The 23,377-nt window shown below is 34.8% G+C and overlaps 1 protein-coding gene across 1 annotated transcript in view; it reads right to left on the bottom strand.

Annotated features, from left to right (window-relative positions):
- Positions 1-1,203: 1,203 nt before the first annotated feature.
- Positions 1,204-23,377, bottom strand: part of LOC133201424 (uncharacterized) — a 63,907-nt gene continuing 41,733 nt past the window's right edge. The window contains exons 6-10 of the mRNA XM_061337227.1: positions 17,309-17,794; positions 9,348-9,596; positions 7,137-7,436; positions 3,341-3,474; positions 1,204-2,462 (exon numbers count right to left, since the gene is read on the bottom strand). Of these exons, the coding sequence (XP_061193211.1) occupies positions 1,266-2,462; positions 3,341-3,474; positions 7,137-7,436; positions 9,348-9,596; positions 17,309-17,794 (2,366 nt within the window). The 3' untranslated portion in view covers positions 1,204-1,265. The remainder of the gene's footprint in view (positions 2,463-3,340; positions 3,475-7,136; positions 7,437-9,347; positions 9,597-17,308; positions 17,795-23,377) is intronic.

Genomic DNA, 23,377 nt, shown 5'->3' with positions numbered 1-23,377 from the left:
GACTCAACCTAGTCAGTCAAGTGGTGTTCAAGAATAACTCAAATCAGTCGAAAAGTGTTTAGAAGATTAACACTTATTTTATGGATTTTGAAAGTCGGGCATCGACAATGTCGTCGGTCTATCTTGACGTCATTAACATTGTTTTTCCCGCATCACTAAAAATATCAGACCATCAGACTTTATCGTGACCATCGGTCTTTTGAGTCTTACATATAGACGAGGTTTTATTTCAAAGTTTACTTACCCTTACTTTTGTACATTTCTATGTAAAATGTGCTACATATGAGAAATTTTTTGTCCTACCGTTTCTGTATCCCAAAAATTCAGAAATGTCTTGTGCAAAAAGTGGAATAAATTCATTTATTTAAAAATGCGCAAATGTAGAATGTTAATCTAAGCACACATCTATTCAGACTGACACAAAAATAATTTGCAAACTTTAATCGATGAAGCTCATTTGCGCTTAAAATTAATGGAAATAAAACTGGTAATTCTACAATGATTATAAAATGTTACAGAAATGATAATTATACAAAGTGAAAAATTAATATAATGAACATATTACAGACAGTTCCGTTGATTTACATGTAATAGGTTATGAAAATATTATTAGCGAGACAAAAATCAAAAACCAAATACAACTGGACATTTATTTTATTGTTTTACTGTTATGTAATTTTACTGTTATGTATATATTAATAATGTCAGTCAAAAGCTCATAAGAGCTTGTGTTGTCTTTTTAACTGCCATACTGACTTTAAATAAAGGTTATCTGGGTTTTTTTTTAAAAATCCTGTCAAGAAATGTTGTTGACTGCAAATTAAACATTTCGATATTTTAAGACTTAAGTATTAAAAAAACAGAGCTATCTAATTTTGCTGTTAATCATATTGAATGTAATTGTAATAGGAAAATGAATACAAATATTGAATTATTAATAGTGCCTTAGAAAATAGTTGTAATACGGAATATAGTTGAATGATCCTGACACTCTATAATATTATTTACATTATTTTGAATTTCAGATATTGCAATATCCTTACAAATTCAGAAAAAAGAAATAAATTGTAGGACTGACATCTTAGTTAAGCTTGCTTAAATGAAATGAAAACTGAGCTAAAATACCTACACATAAGGATATACAACAAAAACCATAAAAAATGTTCCTTGTTCAAGCAGGTTTTTTTTTTTTTTTTTTTTTTTTTTATCAAATTGAATAATCATTATATTACCCTTTTCGCAAACAAAAAGTAAATGACATCTTTCTAGACCCAGAATTGCAGTATTCCTTGTTTGTCAAATTGATGCACGTTTTCGATGGCATGCTTTGGACAAGGCCTTTGTCCTTTACCAGAGCTTGTTCCTACTTTCATAACGTCACTTTCACTAATAAAGAAATCTTCATCCTCATCTGTAATGTTTATGTCTTTGCAGTAATATCCAATTTCATATTCAATGTGTCTGTGAAAAGTTTGCGTTATTTCTGTAAGCAGACTCGCCACTGTTTTTCTGATCTGTACGACACATTGAGTCTGCAAATGCATCCCTTCGGGAGTAAACACTTGCAATTGGATGGATGTTTTGTTAACCGCAATGGCAATATAATGGCTAGCATCTTCTACCTTGTAAAATGCTGCGTTTTTATACAACTTCTTTTCTAGGGCCTCCCATTCCTTTAAGCAGTTTACAACCAGTCGAAAGAAGAAAAAATGAGGCAAATATGTTTTGAAACGGAACACCATTATTGAGGTTTTCTCTCTACTCTTGATTGTATCTTTAGGAAAATCAGTTCTGTTCATGCTTGGAATGTAATATATGTGTCCATTAGGATCATCCTGAACTTTTGTCATTAAACCAAGTTTGTTCATGTATGGTAAAATGACGTCTATATGTTTAATATAGTTGTTTTTAGAATTTTCCCATGTCTCTTTCAGCTCGTATTCTGTAATTCTCCCTGTGGTAAGTAAAATATTTTTGCTACCTTCTCTAGCTAGATGTTTTTCATCAGTAATGATGTATTTGAAGGCATCAACAAACCATTGAACATCAACAATTATCACATCCTTCATTTTCTCCTCAGCAAAATAAACGATCTGACCTATTTCGTGTAAGAACCGAAGGCCATCTTCAAGATCTTTATCGCAAGGTAAATCTACGTTTTTTAATTCTTTAAGGTATTGTACTGAAATAACCCTCTTTTTATTTTCCTTCATCTGATTTAGGACTTTTTCCAGATTTGCCCATTTCAAAGGAATCACCTCTCCCCACTGTGGCATACTTTCTACAGTTTTTACGATACATTTTCTGAGGCATTCAACTGAGTCCTGTTGTTCTGATGACAAGTTATTTGGTGGACATTCGATTTTAAGATATCTGTTCGGAGATATAAGGTGCTTCAAAGATTGTTCATCGGATAAGCAGTTTTCCAGTTCCTCGTAAAACATTTTCTGCAAATCCTCTTTCTGTTTTAAAAAAGATTAAATATTGTGCTTTCAATAAGTTTTTCTACAAAAGTAATAAAAAATTAATTAAATAGTAATAGCAGAAACAGTTACTGTACTATAGTATCATGTTTAAGTTCTAAGGTCAACCACTAATGTATCAAAATATTAGTGATCTAGGCTGCACATATTTGTTTTCTTTTTTGATTTTTAATTCATAGCATTTTTAGACGTTGGTATTGACCATTCATGATGTAAATGGGGAATTGTATCACTAGTGGGCGTACTGGTAGAACGTTCATTTTGGCATTAATGCAACATTATATAAAAAGAGACCCAAGGACATAACAGTCAAATGAGTATAATGCAACACTGTAAATGATCTATAGAAGTAAAAAACAAAATTAACTGATAGAAAAAGCAATGTTGCCCAAGAAAGTCAAAAATCTGGTAAAATACCCTTGCTTACTGTGACGTGTGAAACCTTAGCAATCTCCTTGGGATTGTACTTGGTTTTCCCAAGTCGTACAAAGATGATAGTGAATGCAATATATACAATTAAAATGGATTTTTACCTACTGTGTAAGGTATTCAACATGTAGAGATATGTTTTGTCACTTGCCTAGTGCTACAATTGAGTACTCAAAGTCTGATAAAACAATTCAAATTGTGAGCAGAGCAAACATGGACCTCTGAAAACAGAGGTAGGGTCAGGTGCCATGGAGGAGTGAGCTTTCACTGTCAACCGATTATACCTGCCGTTTGATTTTTGCTATGATCGTGTAAACATACAAATCCTTGAATATGAGGATGCTAGATCATGGAATAATTGTTTATTAAGCATCAGCAAACTCATTTTTTTGTATTTATAAATTTGTAGGATTTGTATTGTTTCTTACCACTTTGTCTGCATGAGAAGCAACAATAATAACAGGATGAAAGCTGCCTCTTGACTCTGCGCTTTCCTGGCTTGTGTGTGTTTTTCCGACATCACAGTATGTCTGTATTGATTGCAACCAGAAATGGAAATAGTCTGTAAAGATCAATAACTTATATGAATGTATGCAGTAAAGAAAATCCCCAACTGCAAAGACCACGAACGTATAATTTATGCACACGTTTAGGGTTTTATTTATGACAATGACATAATTAATGCAGCATGTATCTTTGTGTGTCGGTAAAAATTAAATGTAGCTATAGTCGCCTGCGTGGCGCAGTGGTAGAGCGTTTGCTCTAGAGTCGCGGAGTAAAGAGTTGATCTTTACGTAGCGGGTTCGAATCCCACTGTACCTGTGAGACGTGGAGACCGGTCCCTCGGATTAGACCGTATAAACTGAAATCCCATGTCGCGGTAGGTGCTGGCACGAAAAAGATCCCTAACTGCTCAATGGTCCTGAGTGCCAAGTACAGGTAAACAAAAGGCCCAAGGGCCTTAACGGTCACCTGAGTATAACACAACAATTTAGAGGATCCATAGAGTATAAAATGAACTGAAAGGTGAAGCTTTGTTGCCCAAAAGCAAGAAAAATAGGGTGATCAGGATCAACAAAATAATTAATCTAGTATTCATTGACAGTTTATAAATTAGGCTCTAATCTGTTCCCCATATATCACTATCGCTATACTGTATATTAAAATCCTATCAGTGCTTCTGTACTATTTTAATTTCTTGTTGAAATCTCTTACATTGGCCTCTTTTGGTCTTTGATGAACATTTAATAAGACAAGTTATTTTTGTTCCATTTTTATTTATCTATTACTTACAAGTTTACCTAATCATTAAAACTATGAAAATACTTTTTGTATTATACAATAAAAATTCTTGCATAATTCTCTTATTCTATTAACCTTTCAAGCACATTGTTTACAGTGATTAATTATCAAAAGTAAATGACAAAGGGGAATAACTCCTCTCAGTAGAATACAAATTAATAGAGCCCTGGCCAGGACCAAAACACTTGACCAAATGGTCCAGATGTTAAAAAATCTGGTAAAAATACCCTTCCTTATTAAAACTTTTAATCTTTTTGCCTCTGATATGCCCAAGTGCACAGAACATTTTTTAAAGAAATAATGCATTTTTACTACAGATTCAATATATTGTCAATAGAGCCCCCCCCCCCCTCCACCGAAAAACACTAGAGTCTCACCCTGGGACCAGAAGTTTGCTCATCATAAGTGATCATTTTGTTTATCTGCTTAACACTACGGAGCAGACAGGATTATTTAATAGAATTAATGCATTTTCAATATATTATCAAGAGCCCCACCCCTACACCAGCACATCTGACCCGGGGTCATGCAATTCACTACTCTGGAAAAAGCACTCTTGCTCATCATAACTATATACTTAGCTTCTTTGCTTTTTAACCAGAAGCAGAAATATTTTCAAAGAAATTTTGCTTTTTCACTACATAATCAATAGAGCCCCCCCCCCCCCTCCAACCTTTTCACTAGAACCCTTGACCCTGGGGCCATAAAATTCACAATTTTGGAAGAAGCATCCTTGCGTATCATAACTATGTATTTAATTTGTTTCAATAATAACTAGGGACAGAGAAGAAGATTTTCAAAGAAATAATGCACTTTCACTATATGATCTATATAGCCCCGCAATAGCACCAGAACCCCTGACCCTGGGGCCATGAATTTCACAATTTTGGTAGAGTCTCTCTTGCTTAACATAACTATGTATTTAATTTGTTTCAATAATAACCAAGAGTAGAGAAGAAGATTTTCAAAGAAATAATGCACTTGCACTATATGATCTATATAGCCCCCACCCCCTCTAGCACCAGAACCCCTGACCCTGGGGCTATGAATTTCACAATTTTGGTAGAGTCACTTTTGCTTATCATAACTATGTATTTAATTTGTTTCAATAATACCCAGGAGTAGAGAAGAAGATTTTCAAAGAAATAATGCACTTTCACTATATGACCTATATAGCCCCGCCCTAGCACCAGAACCCCTGACCCTGGGGCCATGAATTTCACAATTTTGGTAGAGGGCTCAATGCTTATTACAATCATGCCAACAGTTTGACTGCTTGATGTCCAGGAGTAAAGAAGAAGATTTTTAAAGATTGAATTAATTTTGGTGGTTTTAGCCCCATCCCTCAGGCCCCAGGGGGGCAGGGACCATGAAATGCACAATTTTTGTTCCCCTTTACCCATAGATGCTATATATCAAATTTGGTTGAAATTGGTTGAGCGGTTCTGGAGAAGAAGTAAAAAAATGTTCAAAAGTTAACGCGCGACGGACAACGCACGACGACGGACGAAAACGGATAGCAATAGGTCACCTGAGTGACTCAGGTGACCTAAAAATTTGCAGCTCTCCACCGGCAAGTGGTGGCGTCTCGTATGAGTGAAATATTTTCGAGAGGGACGTTAAACAAAAAACAAACAAAAAATATAAAATAAGACATTAGAAAAAATATCTTACATACTGATCAGGGGAATAAAATATACTAGCATATCTCCTTTTGATGCGTTACTTAGTTTTATTATACCTCTACTGATTTCCCCATCTATTAAATTAGATCGTTAGATGTGAATAACTCATTACAATCTCTGTGAATGGATTAATCCCCGTGCGTTGGTCAGATTAGCTAAGCCCTGCTTCCATAGCTAATTGCGGGTTATCCGTAATCTTCTAGATTTTATTTTTGTATCAGTATAATATTTAGATATACATGTATACTAACCCACGTGCGTAAGTCAAGTGAGCTAATCTCTCTTTCGAAAGCTAATTCCCGCTTACCCGTTATCCTCTATATTTTACTTTGTATCGGTATAATAAAACAATTAAAAAGTATATCATTTACGGAATTAATGAGATTCCAGTTCCTATACTTTAACTGTATACTGCTAAAGACTGTATATTCATAAAATAATCGAACTTTGCACAGGTAAATCTGAATGAAATTTCTTAAAATATACTGAGGAAGGTAATTATGTTATCTTAATCTTACCCATTAACACTAATACAGTTGAAAAATCTCTCAGTTTTGAAAGTCAAATTCTCATGATCTTCAAATATTACATGTAAAATGTCCTTTATAGATGAAAAGCTCATAAAATTAAATCATATGTAAATCAGGACTTATTATTTAATCACAGGATCATCATTCAGGATTTGTTTTGCATTGAAATCTGATATTTTTTACTTGTAAAATAGACACATTTATCTTTGTCTTGTTGAAACGTTTTAAACATAAATGATAAAAGGTACCTAAAGTTGTTATCATAATTGTCCTTTACTTTCTTAAAGTGGGTAATTGTATTTATAAATCTCTTTTCAGTAACCTGCGATTAGTTTTGTCTTCAAATGTTATACATCAATAAAAAATAACAACATTGTTAAATAAAAAAATGTATGTTGACTTATAATAAAACAAAGCGTTTCTCTAAACAGGTTATAGAACTTAGCCATGGTGCTGTAAGATCAATCTATTGTGGGTAATGGGATGGTTAAGTCAGTAAAATCGATAACATTAAACAGTGATTAATATTGGAATATAAATAATTTATTGCCCTATAAATGTTATTGATTTGGTATTAAAACATTTTAAAACTATTCATCGTTTTGATGAATAAGTTAAGGTTGTACATGTAAAATATTATAGAGGAAACATCCATTGATGTCTAGAATAAAAGGAAGAAAACATAGTTTGCTTTTTATGAAACTCACCTTTGTATTTCCAGGAATGGAACAATGACCCTTCTGGGTTATGGCGATCAGTGTGGTAAATTCTAACTTCCTCATCCAGACCCAAAGACATGTCAATGACCACGATATAAAACGCTCTGCTTGACAAGTAAACCTGGTGACATGCGTAATAAGCTACTTGTCCGGCAAAGTCTGTCATACTGATCAGCTTTGTACCACGGCTGCTGTGATGAAGAATGCCTTTGATAACCATTTTCTCTTCCTCTGTATTGTGCCGTAAGAATCTTGCAACAGGAATATCTTCATCATTAACGCTGAAATCTGATTAGATACAAAACAATAAAGTGCCTCGCCACAGCATGATACGCCCGTCAAATATTGTTCAATTATCATATTAAATTAAACAGTTTAGGGTGCAAGAAAATCATGTCAACCTTAATTCAAAGATTTCCTTGATTTTTCCATTCCTTATAATATTTGATGTTTATACATTTCCTGTAGTGCAGGCACTAATTACAATAAATTTCTCAACTGGTTGTGTTAGACCTTGACAAATGCCCATCTGCAGCCCCTCCTCCCCCCCCCCCCCCCCCCATCTATCATATTTATTTGATATTTTCAAAAAATTAAATAAAAATATCATATTTAACATTATCAAAATAGTCTTAACAATTTAATCTATACCAAATTAATTTTGAAAATAAAAGGCTGGCCATCAAGTGACATATGCTATAAACTGACAAGCAGTTTTTCTGTCTAATTCCCAAAGGATACAGATCAGAGCTGCTTGATCAGAGATGCTCTAACAGAAATGATTGAGACAGCTAGCCTTCCTATACATTGAACTCATTAATTATAATCTTTAACTGGATGCATGTCCATTACTCCCAAGGGATGAATGGATCTGCACTATCTGCTTTAATAGTCTGTATTCAATGTAATAAAAATGAATATTTATGTTATTATGTTGAAAACAGAGATTTTTTTTAATTTGTTACGAAGATTTATAAAAAGAAACAAAAACTTGTGTAATCTTGATGCAATATTTTTCATAAGGTTACTGCATGACTCTTAGATTTGTAGGAACTATCTACAATAAAACATTAAAAAAAAAAAATACTTGATAATTTTTTTGAGATTTAATGTCAGACTGGTGTTAAACTGCAGTTCATATTGACAAACAGACAAACCGACATGCTGATTCCAATATTCCCCCCCTCCCCCTGGGTATAATTAGTTTTAATTATATTATACAATATCAAATTAGTTTATTATACATTACCAAGTTAGTTTTAATTAATTTTCACCAAATTCATTTTAAAAGTTAAAAGGTTAACCAAATAGATTCATTTATTCATTTAATCCAACACTGATTCCTTTCCCCAATTCCCAGGAGATATAGATAACACCTGCTTGATCAGAGATGCTCTACCAGTTCCTCACACTAAAGTCATTAATTTCTCTCTAATTTGACATGTAATTTTCTGTTATCAAGTTCTCCTTGACCAGTGCTTGATGATTACACCCATGGGTGAGGCGGAATTTCTTTTATAACATTACATTTGTTATAGATTGCTGTAAAGTATATAATGAAAAAAAAAAAGAATTTTCTTGATTTAACATTTTTTTTTAATAAGAATAAGGTAACATTCTTACATTTTTGGGGATTGTGAAATTTAATAGTATAGAGACACAGTTTTTTTGAAAATTTCACTAAATTAAAGGTCACAGTGACCTTGAAATAGGTCGCGACAAATCTTCTACCTAAGATGCATAAATTGGCCAAGTTTGATGATTCTAAGTCTAATAGTTTTCTAGTTATGAGCCGGACAGGATTTTTCCATATTTGGCCATAGCATCTTAATTAAAGGTCAGAGCGACCTACATTTAATGCGCGACACACCTTCTACCCAAGACATATCAGCTGACAAAGTTTGATAATTCTAGGCCTAATAGTATTAAAGTTATGAGCCGGACACGAAAAAGCTAACAGACGGACGGACGGACGGACATGAAGGCTATAACATAATACGTCCCGTCTTAAGACGGGCGTATAAAAAGGGAACAATATATATATATATATATATATATGTGAAACAGTCCCTCCCAAATGTAAATGAAATGAAAGTTACTTCAAGCGCAATTATAAAATTTTATATATGTAGTATAAATGTGTTCTGGAATCAGTTGAAACTAAATTTGAAACACTGTTGATATGTAAAAATGAATTACCATATAAAGTGCCATCTTTAATTTCAAACAAATCTTCATGGACTTCTAGACCGAGTGTTGTCTCTGTAGTTTGATTTTCTTTTGTGTGTTTCCTTTGAAGCTTTCTAAGGAGAGTTGTTTTACCTGCACCTGCACATCCCACAATCATACCTCGTGCACGGAACATTTCTACTCTTCCATGGCGGAGACTCTCAGCAAATCTTTTTCTTGCATTTGTATCCCATTTCAAAATTTCCTCCGGTATGTTTACTAGATAAAAAATAATCGTATCTCTTTATTTGTTTCTATCATTAGCATTAAGTGACATCGATACCTAGTTTTCTTTCTGAAAAAGGATTCAATCTGCCTTTTTATAAATTCCATTTCAGTAACAGTGGACACGATTGGACTATGCTTAGCTGCATAATAATGTGCTAGTTATGATCTGGACATGAAAATTTATATGCATAAAAACTTTATTGAATATTTCCTAATATATGATTCTGACATACTTTTTGAATATGCAAGGCTTTCTTTTGACACACAAGACACATAAAGTGAATTCTTTGATGATTCGGGGAATAACTTTGGGCGAGATATAATCCGAATAAGAGTTGTTTTTGAAATACTCCCCTTCCAAAAAAAAAAACAAAACAAAAAAACAAAAACAAAAACAAAAAAAACACATACACACCACCTCCACCACTACCATAACCCCTTTTGGACTCAAGGAGAGGACATCATACAGTGTAACAAAGTTATATATACTAAGAAGGGGATCAAATTAATTAGTTCATGAAATTTTATAGCTTTTGCTTTTAATCTAATTCTGTAGAATTCTTGATGTTTCGTGAAAGCATTCTTCTGGACTCCATGCGATTAATATGCACAAATACAATCTAGGCGTCATAAGAAAGCGGAAAATGAAAAATGCCACCGGAAAAAGAATAAAAATAGAAGAAAAGCTGTCCCTTAAATGTAATAGTTTTTGACAGAGTAACAAGATCCAGGCACTGGAAGACAGAGGCTGATTTTTATTTAGTATCACATGAGTCATATTTTTTTCTGATTGTCACGGTGGTTCATATTTTAATTATTTTTCCCTCTTCATAGAAGCTTATTCTCCGGTGGTCGAAAGGTAAGCACAAGACGGCAAAAGTAGCTGTCTTTTCAGAACATATTAGACAGTACTAGCATATTTGTGCTCAGTGTTCGTTGTATACATGTAGACCAAGCAAATGAGGTGACTAGCAAGAACTAAGAAATACCAATCACTTAGTCCCAAATTAAATTTACCGACTGCGTTTCACAAAGTAGCAATGCTGATGTTGAAGTACAGGCATCATGCTTGGTAGCTCGGAATGTTTACTTCGGGCTATCTTCGGGAAAAAAGATAAGGAGAGGATTTAACATTGTAAGGTCAATGAAAATGGGTAATGTAGGTCTCGCAACATAGTTAATGCCACTTTGTGACAATGAGTGTGGGAAAATTTTACTCTGACGCCCACAAAACCGTTCTTTTCACAGAATAACTTTGCAATTTGGACAGAATGGATGTGGATGTATACTTTTTCTTGATCAATAATGTACGTAAAACATATCTAGTATGTTGATTATTTTCCAACATATTTAAGAAATATTATATCATTGCACTTTTCATTATAATGTCTTCTGCCAAAATCTGTTAAACATGAAATGGAGCAATTGGCTTTTTAATACAGTAGTGTGCATTCGCAAGTGTTTTTCTACATATTTTTGCCTCAGCCTTCCTTCAAACGTTGTAGTTTATTAATTTCAATTTTTACTTCCATGCATGCACTATATATAGGCAATTATCTGATCACTGTAGCAGGGGTGCGTTGTTAACATCGATTTCTCATAGACTATAGGCCACACCCCGTTTTGGCAAGCCCAATTTAATATGAGCACATTAATGTTTCAGGTTGTCCTAAATATGGTCACTATAGAGAGTTATATTCATTTAAATTCATGAAAGAAATTGAAATAGTCGTGCACTCATTTGTTATTTACAAAAAAGTTCAAATACACGGGTACTTGTCTCTATAGTAAAGACACCTTGTTTACAAATTTCAACCCGACTTTGACCTCATGAATAACGATGCACTGAACACGTGACTCAAACCTATTCACTTTCACCCTTGAGCACACCTATGCGACATCGTGTCTAGTGCCTGCAATCTATTGCTAGTCAAATCTTTTTTTCATCGGGTTTAATTCTTGGAGAAGACTTCTATTTTAAAATATACATGTATTAGATAAGTACATACTTGGAAAATAAAATATTTTTATTTTTTTACTGTTAAAACTGTCATTATGATCGGAAAACACCCATTCAACATGCCTAAATGTATAAACTGTGTTGTTTGTAGAAAAGCGCACAATTAATTCTAATCAAAGAACTCTTAAGAGAAATAACAAGAGGCCCATGGGCCACAACGCTCACCTGAGTCAATATGGCCCTGCTGTTCTTTGTCAGCAGATTTCTTCTTCTATATATTCATACGTAAAGCTTTGATCAACTGTTCTAGGCATAACCTATCCCCAGTTGCCATGTTTTGAATGAAATTGAATCTAAACTTTCTGAGGATGCTTCTATATTCATATAACTAATCATGGTTTTGCTATTCTTGAAACGGAATTTTAAAGATGTCTGCCATCCTACCCTGGGGGGGGGGGGGGGGGAGGAAGGAAGGGGGGTTCAAGATTTGAACAAACTTGAATCTACACTACCTAAGGATGCTTCCATATCAATATGACTAATTATGGCTTTGTTGTTCTTGAGAAGAAGATTTTTTAAGATATTTCTTATATATATTCTTTTGTTAAACTTTGATCCCCGATTATGGCCCCACCCTACTACTGGAGGATGCCTTGAACAAACTTGAATCTACAATACTTGGGGATGCTTCAATATCAAAATGACTAATCACGGCTTTCCTGTTCTTGAAAAGATTTTTCCTATTTATTCCTATGTAAAACTTTGATCTCCCATTGTGGCCCCACCCTACCCCTGGGGGTCTTGATTTCGACAAATTTGAATCTACACTATCTAAGGATGATTCCATATCAATATGACTAATTGTGGCTTTGTTGTTCTTGAGAAGAAGATTTTTAAAGAATTTTCCTATATATTCCTATGTAAAACTTTGATCCCCCATTGTGGCCCCACCCTACCCCCGGGGGTCATGATTTGAACAAACTTGAATCTACATTACCTGAGGATGATTCCATATCAAAATGACTAATTGTGGCTTTGTTGTTCTTGAGAAGAAGATTTTTAAAGAATTTTCCTATATATTCCTATGTAAAACTTTGATCCCCCATTGTGGACCCACCCTACCCCCGGGGGTCTTGATTTGAACAAATTTAAATCTACACTACCTGAGGATGATTTCATATCAATATGACTAATTGTGGCTTTGTTGTTCTTGAGAAGAAGATTTTTAAAGAATTTTCCTATGTATTCCTATGTAAAACTTTGATCTCCTATTGTGGACCCACCCTACCCCCGGGGTCATGATTTGAACAAACTTAAATCTACACTACTCTTAGGATGATTTCATATCAATATGACTAATTGTGGCTTTGTTGTTCTTGAGAAGAAGATTTTTAAAGAATTTTCCTATATATTCCTATGTAAAACTTTGATCCCCCATTGTGGCCCCACCCTACCCCCAGAGGTCATGATTTGGACAAACTTGAATCTTCACTACCTGAGAATGATTTCATATCAATATGACTAATTGTGGCTTTGTTGTTCTTGAGAAGAAGATTTTTAAAGAATTTTCCTATATATTCCTATGTAAAACTTTGATCCCCCATTGTGGCCCCACCCTACCCCCGGGGGTCATGATTTGAACAAACTTAAATCTACACTACCTGAGGATGATTTCATATCAATATGACTAATTGTGGCTTTGTTGTTCTTGAGAAGAAGATTTTTAAAGAATTTTCCTATGTATTCCTATGTAAAACTTTGATCCCCCATTGTGGCCCCACCCTACCCCCGGGGGTCAAGATTTGAACAAACTTGAATCTACACTATGTATCGAAGGTTTCCCATAAGTTTCAACTTTTCTGGCCCTGTGGTTCTTGAGAAGAAGATTTTTAAAAGAAGACACCAAATTTTCACTTATTCTTAATTATCTCCCCTTGGAAGAGGGCATGGCCCTTCATTTGAACAAACTTGAACCCCCTTCACCCAAGGATGCTTTGTGGCAAGTTTGGTTGAAATTGGCCCAGTGGTCCTGGAGAAGAAGTCGAAAATGTGAAAAGTTTACAGACGGACGGACGGACAGACGGACTACGGACAAAATGTGATCAGAAAAGCTCACTTGAGCTTTCAGCTCAGGTGAGCTAAAAACAAAGTACGGAGGACTGAATCGGGAAGTATTATCGGAGGAAAAGTCACTGGGGATGACCATTTTTCCAAAAAATTACCCTCAGTTGGAATAGAAGGAAGCTTCAGACTTCATTGGGCAATGTAGAAGTTAAAACATTTTACATCGGCACAAAGTCGAACAAATATTTTGCTATTTGCAGATAACGAAAAATGTCCATGAAAACTGTTTTTAAGGAAGCCTGTACAGAAATTATAAAGCATATATAATGTAATATTGCACAAAAAGCAGGGGTATGCCCCCTTCACATGTCTAATGAACGTAGAAATTCATTTTTAGATCCTTCCGCCCCAACCCGAATTGAACTCTCGATCTACGGAGTCTGTCTCCTAGCAGTACAGGAACAGCGTGTTAGATTACTCGACCATCTAGGCATTCTCGCGGCGCTGTCCTACGTCGAGAGGTACACCCCGGGTTGGGCTGGAAGTTGGCTCATGCATCCTAATAAAAGCGAATTTTTTTGTTCTTTCTATATTAATATTTCGTTACTCAGGGCAGTTAAGTTAGTCAATCAGAGCAGAAATATAATATGTTGACGGTGCGACCGTGAGGGCGAGCGCAGATACTTATTCAGATTTAATTTAGATCGGACTCGATCGTCAAACTGCAAGTGACATTTGGTGCGTCTAGACTCTGACGTCACACGACGTCGTATTTAAGTTGCATTACCAAATCTAAGCCTGAACATTGTTGACTATAATGAAGAACGTTTTATTTACTATTTATCTGCAATATGTCCATTAAATCAAGGCGAGTTTATTTTTTTGTTAAAGTTTTAATTGTTTTTATTCTCGCGAGAACGTAGCTTAAACAAGCTACAAACAACAAAACTTGAATTCATTTTTTAAATGTATTTTATATTTAAATTACTGCGCAATCTTTTAACCCTTTAATACACATGCATGAATTCTCATCTACAGGAACTTTGTCATATATTGCATGCATTTGAACTCTAATGCAGATTCAGGGATCGAAATTAACTTTTTGACCACTAGCAAATTTTAGCTAGTGGAATATTTTTTTACAAGCAATATTGAACTTTCACTGGCATTTTTTTTCTTCTCATAGTAATTAACATAGGAATTATTTGAATGAGTTCACAGAAAACTTATTTACACCCTGTGAGTATTAAGGTCATTTTATACAAGGAGAAACCTGATCGGATGAAGCACTAGCCCACAGACTACCCCAAGTAAAGTTACTAGCTCAAACGTAGGGGAAAAATAGTTTATCGTTGAAAAAGTCAGGGTCTAAAGGTCATTCTTTTTTTAAATTTAAAGTTTAATTATCACTAGTAAAATTGAATCGTATATAAATCAATTATGACTGAAAATAAAAAAAAATAATTTTAAAAATAAATTATTCTTTTTCATCTTAAATCATTAAATACTCTTGAAATATATTTTTTGAAAAATCACAGAAGACTTTTTCTCTAGTTGATTAAGTGATCGTAAATAATTAAATGGGTTATCTACATGCATTTACCATAAACAAAGGAATGAAGGAAATTCGGATTAGGAAAAAACGATCGTTTTTGGGAGTAAATAGGTCCGGTAGTACTGCAAAATGGATAAGATTATGGAGATTTACGAACAACGGGAGCATGCTACCTGGAAATTTTTCATTGTTTGAGAATTTGATAGCAAAAAAAGTGAATAAAATACCTGTAGGGCTTTTCATGTATTAGGCTACATGGGTAATCTTAATTTTTACTAGCCCGTGGGGCACCTTTGTGCATTGTAACGGGGATTGGATACGTCGGCCCGATAGCTCAGTGGTTAGAGCACCCGCACGGTTAGCGGGAAGTCCCGGGTTAGAGTCCCAGTCTGACCGACATTTTCCCCGCCTGTTACATTTGGCGCCCAACAATAAAACCCACGGGTAGTTTAGAAGAGTCTCTGTGAGGTTTTAAGGATGAAGAACCTCAAGAAAAAGGGGGGAAGAGTGTAACGGGTCCCAGTCTGGCCGACATTTTTCCTCGCCTGTTACAGCATAAAATCACTAGCCCTACCCCCAAAAATGGTAGCCCCGGGTGTGAGGCAATGCTTATCGCACATCTCTGGAATAAACTAAAAAAAAATCCGAAAAGGACTGATTTTATTTTACTCACAAAAGTTGGCGACCACAGGTCGCTTTTAAATAGCAATATCTGTTTTTAATTCGTATTTAGCGAGTATTTCCCGTTAATTTTGACCCCTGAGCTTGATTCAAATAAGCTAAGAATTGAATGTGTTCATATTTTTAAATGTACCAATAAAATTATAGGTTGATAACCTTGACATTCCATACGAATTGCAACTGATCAAATAGCGTAACTGCGGGGAACGGAGTTAAATGCAGATATTTCAAACACTGCTTTTAAATCACATTATTAAACTTATATTATATGAGAACTAATTCTTAGTAGTTTCTGAGAACAAAAACCTAACAGAAATCCAAAACTAGAGTGTTCCAAGGAACGCATGTGTCGCCTGCTTTTAGCTTCATTAAAGATGTAACTAAATCTAAAAGTGGTCAGCTATTTATTTGCTACCAGCATTTAGTTCATGCAAAAAAATCCAGGGATTGTAAGAGTGCAAGAGAATCTGACAATCAGATAGAAATACAAATACCCAACCCCTCAAAGCTGAAATGGATATTAATAAAATTTAAATTATAATAAATAATTATTTTTCAATTAATTTAATAATTAATATGTGATTTTAAACAATCTTTCAAGAGAGACTTCAGTCTGTCTTTACCGCAATTGTCAGTCCACACCATCCATACTGGAATACCAATCCCAATGTATTCTCATAGTTCTTAAATTTCATTCTTTTGTGGTTATTGTATTTTATACAATGTCAAAGTACATTGTCATGAGCTCATAAACATGTATAAATGCTAATTATCAAATCCCTGCCTCTCTAAATTCAAAAGACATAAGTTAAATTTTACAGTATATTTTGCAAAGTAGGTGAAAGGTCAAGGCAAAGTGGACTGTGACGCTAGTATTTTTCAAAATGTTTTATGACAAACAGTACATATGCTAAATAGCATAGACTTACCTCTTAAATGTCAAAAAGAAGTTAAAGTAGGTCAAAGGTCAAGTTCAAGGATAACTAGGTCGGTAATCATGGTAAAACACAAAAGCCATAGAGCCAACCTATATGTGTGCAAAATATCAAATACATATACCTCTTACAGTTCTCGAGATATAAGGTGTGACAGACGGACAGACAGACAGACGCCGGGTAAAGTGATCCCTAAGTGCCGCTCTGCTCTAGGCGACACAAAAATACTTCCTCAAACTTCGCTCTGAATTTACCGAAATTCATATATCTTTGAAAGTATCATCTTATTTAGTACAAAATATTAAATAAAATAATTTCTTATAGAACCATTATTCAGCATATACTACTTACAATTTTGAATGGAATTTATGTACAAGATTGATCAATGTTCCGCAGAAAATTTAGGAAGTGTATGAATAAAAATCCACGTTTATTTCCAAAGCAGGTATTAAATTGACTATATCACTACTTTCTTAGCAAATAGTAACTATGCTAAATTGATACTTACAACGTTTACTGATACTGCCATGAATCCCCCTGTCAGACACGGTACAGTGTGTGATGATGTCCAGCTGTAGTTTGTCTATGAAGAGGTCGTACATCTTATCCGGTCTGTCCGGTATATACAGACATCTCTCTCCCTCACTCCTCTCATACTTCCAGGACCTGCAGTATTCTGATATCACGTCACGTGACGCCGTGGCCAGGAAAAACTCCAGATCACTGTCCTCCACCAAACACTCCGTAACAAAGGCGTACATGACGTCATGTCGGATATCGTCTGATATAAAGGATATCACACCATTATGTGTTTCTGTGATCCCATCAGGAAGATCTACCAAGCCGTCATCAGTAATAAAAGTGAAAAATCTGTCTCTGATTTTGTCCCTTGTGATTCTGTAGGATTGTTCATTGAGATTCAGCTGATATTTTTCAGTTAACAGTAAGCTGTACAAAAGACATCTGACTTCCGGTGAAAAGTTATTGTATTCACCTAATAAAGAAAACAAAGGATAAAAAAAATCAAAAGTCATGTACAAGCAAAAATCCAATTATAACTTGTCATTATCTTTCATTCAACAACATTTCACAATTTTCTCCTTACATTCAAAATTCTCTTTTATTTAGTAAATACCTAAAAGATCTGAAATGAATGTAAACAAAGACATTGTTTGATTTGTATCTTCTTTTCGATTTGTGAAGATCGGGCTCGGTGTTAATTTGATAACGGGTTTTATCATTAGGGGTACATGTATGATGGAAGCCAAGGTTAATCCGATGTCGCTAGTGTATATAAGAGTGCATCCGAGGTGATATCGTCATTCTGTGTTTGGCTGTCTAAGAAGCAGGTATGGTGACTGTAATTAATGGGATGTTTTATTGTAAATACAACTGCCGAGTGTTGTATTGTGTTTTCTAGCTTATTATACATGTACAGTGGCGTTTAACAAGCCATGCAGGCCCGTAGGATGCAATTTCACTTTGAGGGGGCACAGCCATACATTTTCAGTTGGGGGACACTATCGACTACCAAAATTCCTTGACAAGCAAAAAAGGAAAAGGTCATCAGACGTTATTATTGAGGGGGCACAAGCATATAGTAGCTATGTTTTCTATAGTATTCTATACATCGGCAACATTATTAGGGGGCACAGCCCCCATGCCCTCCTTGGTTCCTACGGCCACGCGGTGTCTTAGTACCTGGCTGCAGCCTGTGATACATATAGGGATACAGCCGTCTTGTGACACGGCATAGGACAGATCCCTGGGACACATGGATATCGTTGACATCCTTACTCCCAGTTCTGTATATATCAATTATTTGCAAGATGAATGCTACATCTTAAGCTTACACACTCCTCGTTTTAAAGTCATTAGATACTCAAAGTCTGACGAAAGTGTTTTTATAAAATCATACATTTATATTTTGTTGCTTTTATGTTTATTTTTTTTTTCTTGGTAAGTGTAAATCTATCTAAGGAGGATTTTTTTCTTCCATGTTTTTGAATTGAATGTTAGAGTAGATATACATATATAAATTTGAGGAGAAAAAAAAATAAGACAGGTTTGTTACGCTGAACGTAATAATCCAAAAAAGTGTGCAATTATATTTTTGTTATTACATTCTGCGTTGATATCGACGTAAATTGTAATAACACAGAGTGTAATAAATCAGTTTATTACATTTTTATGGTACGTAAAACTTCTTTGATAGAGAAAGAATCGGGGGGGGGGGGGATAGGATGAGCCAATTGCCCATGCCTGTTTTGCGTTATGCATGAACGTATATAGGAAATATCTCAATTGTACGAATTTACCTAGGCATATAAATTTACAGAGTACTTGTCAAAATGGTGATATCAAGTTAAGATTCTAAACAAGCTAGACACTGCAGCTGACCTCCATTTTCTGCATCGGAAAGAGACTTTTATTATGTAATCTGTATGTTGAGTGTTTATACGTATTTTGTATATATTATTTATGTTCATACATTGTATATAATGATAGTGGTGATCTTTTGGTTTCGAACGCTTTTAGTAAAAATGATTTTTAAAAAAAAGTGAACATATTTATTCCGATATGTATTATAATTTTTATCCGGCATTTTAAATAATTTATGGTAATTATTATTTCATAAATACATGTATTTTTCTTATTTTCAGTTATTTTTTATTCATTTCTAAAGTAACATTTCAATAAAGTACAAGTCTATGTAAAAATCATGCAGAAGGTGATATCTGAGGGTTCCCAGAATTTAATGATTTTCCACACATAGATTTCTCTTGCCCTATGAACCATGTATCAGGCATTAATTATTTATAAGTGACCTTCAAAATTTAGGCCCCAGCTGGCTCCTAATTAAAAAATGCAAAGTTTTAGCAGGGACCTATATACTATCTATACTACTATATTAAAATAATAGACTCGAATTTTTGGCCTTTAATACCGACAAATCGGAAGAGTACTGTCTTTTGTTTTATATACTTTAAACATCATTGGTACTTGAAGATTACCAATTTGTTTTTATTTTTTCTCAATTAAGCTTCGCTAATTAATAATCAACGAAAATTCCTCAAAAAATTCCGGAAATCATCTGGATTTTTTGGATTTTACAATCTTGCGTGTGCGCATTACATTCACGCTAAATCACGGTGTTCAAATCAGAGAAGACAAAAGTAATTTGTACTAAGTAGATATACATGTATATTTATTATTTTATAATTTCTCTAATAAAAAATAATAAATATATATGAACAAAATATATAGCAAATTTCCAATGAAAATTTACACGTATTTAGGTCTTTCCACCTTTCTGTGGAAAGACCTATTGAAATTGTTCTGTTTATTATTATTAGGGCTTTCCACCTTTCTGTGGAAAGTCCTATTGAAATTGTTCTGTTTATTATTAGGTCTTTCCACCTTTCTGTGGAAAGACCTCTTGAAATGCTTATGTTTATTATTATTATTATTTTTCTTCCCGGACTTTTGAAACCGCAAGACTTATCGAAAAACTTTATAGTTCATGATACTGGATATTAAAAGTTATTCCGAAAAACGACCCCCCATGTTTGAACTTTGACCTCTTACGAAGTTATTGCCCCTTTCGCAAGAATAGCTTGTTATCGCTACTCCTTCGAAACCGTAAACCGTAGAGGTACGAAACCTTCACCAATGTCTTTGACTAATTGAGGGGATTCTTCAAACTATTCATTGCGAAAGAATTCGTTGACCACTTCAATGAGTTATTGCCCCTGAAAGTTTTTGATATTCATGAAAAATTAAAAATTTTCAAAACCATAAGTCGTAGAGACATGAAACCAACTGCATTGAATTCTTTAACATTTGACCTTGAAATTTATGTCAAGGTCAAAGGTCAAGGTCATTCAAACTATGAGATATTTATAACTCTCTTGTCTTTCAACATATACTATATGCCTTTGCATCTTTAATATGTCCTTCTAAAACTATTTCAAAGATTTCATTCTTGTCCCCTAGACTTAAACCCTTTGAAAGTTATTGCCCCTTGTGCGAAAAACCTTGTTATCGCTACTCCTCTGAAACCGTAGACCGTAGAGACATCAAACCTTCACTAATGTCTTCAGGGTCTTTAGACACAACTTCAATCTATTCAGTGCGAAAGGATCTGATGACCCTTTATATGAGTTATCGCCCTTTAACGGCTTTGCGCTTAATAGTAGGCCTTATAACTTTAAAAGTATAAGTCCTAGAAGCATGAAACTAATTGCAATGTGATTCTTAACCTTTGACCTTTAATGTGTGGTAAAGGTCAAAGGTCAAGGTCATTTCAAAATTTTCATTTTTTTCTATTTTCAAGCCATTACTGGATTCTTTTTGTATAAAAATTAACTTTAGAGAGTAAAATATGAAAATTAAAGAAATTTAAAGAAGGTGGAAAGACCTTTAACTCTTTAACTGCTACAGACGTATATTTACGTCCTTATCTAAGCCGCTCTCATACTCAGAGACGTATATTTGCGTCCGTATATAACTGCGCTGCATACTCAGAGACGCAGATATACGATATCGGCAGCCATGCTTGTATACTTGAAGACGTAAATTTCCGTCTGATTTACCTATGTAAAATAAGCGATCATTGGTCAGAAAAGCTGTCACATGACTTTATAAACCAATGAAAGGGATCAAGACAAATGTTGACTCGACCTATATACGTCATTAAATGCCAAATTTGGAAAGGGGAAAACCAAATACAGATGGGTGAAACACGATCGATATTTTGAGAAAGCGTGATGTAGTCAAGATGGTGGAAGTAGCAATGATAGTTCTGAGTTTTCTTTTGGATATTTTGAAACAGCAAATGAAAATTTTCAAGTTCGTGAAGTTGGAAGTGATATATCTGTGTCTCCAGTATCAACTCCCGAACTTTCTACTGCCGATTCTAGCTCGGAATCGGAGAGTGATGACGAGGATTTGGCATGGCGTTCAGTTTTACGCAAGCCTGTCAACAGGCCATTTACAGAGCCGGTAGGTGCCACATTTACTCTTGAAAAGGAGAAAGATGAACTTGATTTCTTCTTGAAGTTTTTTGATGACAGTTTGTTTACCAAAATAGTGGAGGAAACAAATTCTTATGCAGAAAAATGCCAAGAGACAAAGCCAGACCCTAAGTGGAAGGAAGTTGGACTTGAAGAAATGAAGGCATTCTTTGGAATCTATATTTATTTTTCTGTGGTGCAGATTCCAACATATTCTTTAGCGTGGAGTCAAAAGTGGCCCTTTGGATTTCAATCTATTCCAGAGATTATGACAAGAGCGCGCTTTGAACTTATAACAAAATACTTACATTGTAATGATGTCACAAATAATCCACCAAGGAGAACAGCTGGTCATGACAAATTATGCCATATTCGGCCAGTCTTAGATGATGTATTGCAAAAATGTCTGGACAACTATAATCCCCCTCGAGAACAAAGTATAGATGAAGGAATGATAGCCTACAAGGGTAGGTTATCATTCAAGCAGTACCTGCCAGCGAAGCCTACGAAGTTTGGAATAAAGGTTTGGGAGCGTGCGTCACCTCAAAATGGATACTGCCATGAATTCCAAATATACACGGGTAAAGTTGATGGTGGTACTACAGAAGAAGGACTTGGGACCAGAGTTGTAAAGGATCTAACAAGGAAAATAGTCCATAAAGGCCATCATGTGTACATGGATAACTTCTTCTCATCTCCACGACTTTTTACCGACTTGTATGCAGAGGAAGTTTACTGCTGTGGGACCGTTCGTGCCAACCGAAAAGGCATGCCCGAGGGAATCAAGTCATGTAAGTTAAAAAACCATGGTGATCATAAAATCCTCCAAAAAAATGAACTCTGTGCAACTGCTTGGAGGGACAAAAAGACTGTCTTTTATTTGTCAACAAATTCTGATCCAAATGAACACATCAATGTTCAGAGAAAACAGAAGGATGGCAATTTAAAAGAAGTTCCATGCCCAGTAATTGGTCAGCAATATAACAGGTACATGTTCGGAGTAGACAGGGCAGACCAATTGCGTATGCAGTACTCTACATGCCGCAAGTCGAAAAAATGGTGGAAGTATTTGTTATGGTTTCTGGTGGATCTAGCTATTGTAAATTCATACATCTGTATGAAAGAATCACCAAACCACAAACTGACGACAAAAAGGGGCAGAGAAATAACCAGGACACAACTCAGTTTCCGGATGGAACTTTGCAAGAAACTAATTGGAACTTTCCGTGGATCAAGGAAAAGAAAAGCAAAGTCAAATGTGGATAGTGAGGGCAAAGCCCACTGGCCGGTAAGACTTACTAAGCGAGGGAAATGCAAGCAATGCACTAAAGAAAAGAGGAGACATGAAGTGAACATTCAGTGCAAACAGTGTCAAGTGTTTCTGTGCATAGATAATGGATGCTTTGAAAAGTATCATGTGCAAAATATGTAAATTTCTAAAGGAAAATGTGAAGAATAAATCAAAAAAAACTCTCTCTACTGTAATTTTCTTTGTAAAAATTAATAAATTTATTGCTAAATTACAATTTTGTAAATAAAACATGTGTTAAGAATTATACCAT

Source organism: Saccostrea echinata, unplaced genomic scaffold, assembly GCF_033153115.1.
Source record: "Saccostrea echinata isolate AGI-Se365-2 ecotype Australia unplaced genomic scaffold, CSIRO_AGI_Sech_v1 ptg000044l, whole genome shotgun sequence".
Classification (NCBI taxonomy): domain Eukaryota; kingdom Metazoa; phylum Mollusca; class Bivalvia; order Ostreida; family Ostreidae; genus Saccostrea; species Saccostrea echinata.
This window is presented reverse-complemented; position numbering and strand designations above follow the sequence as displayed.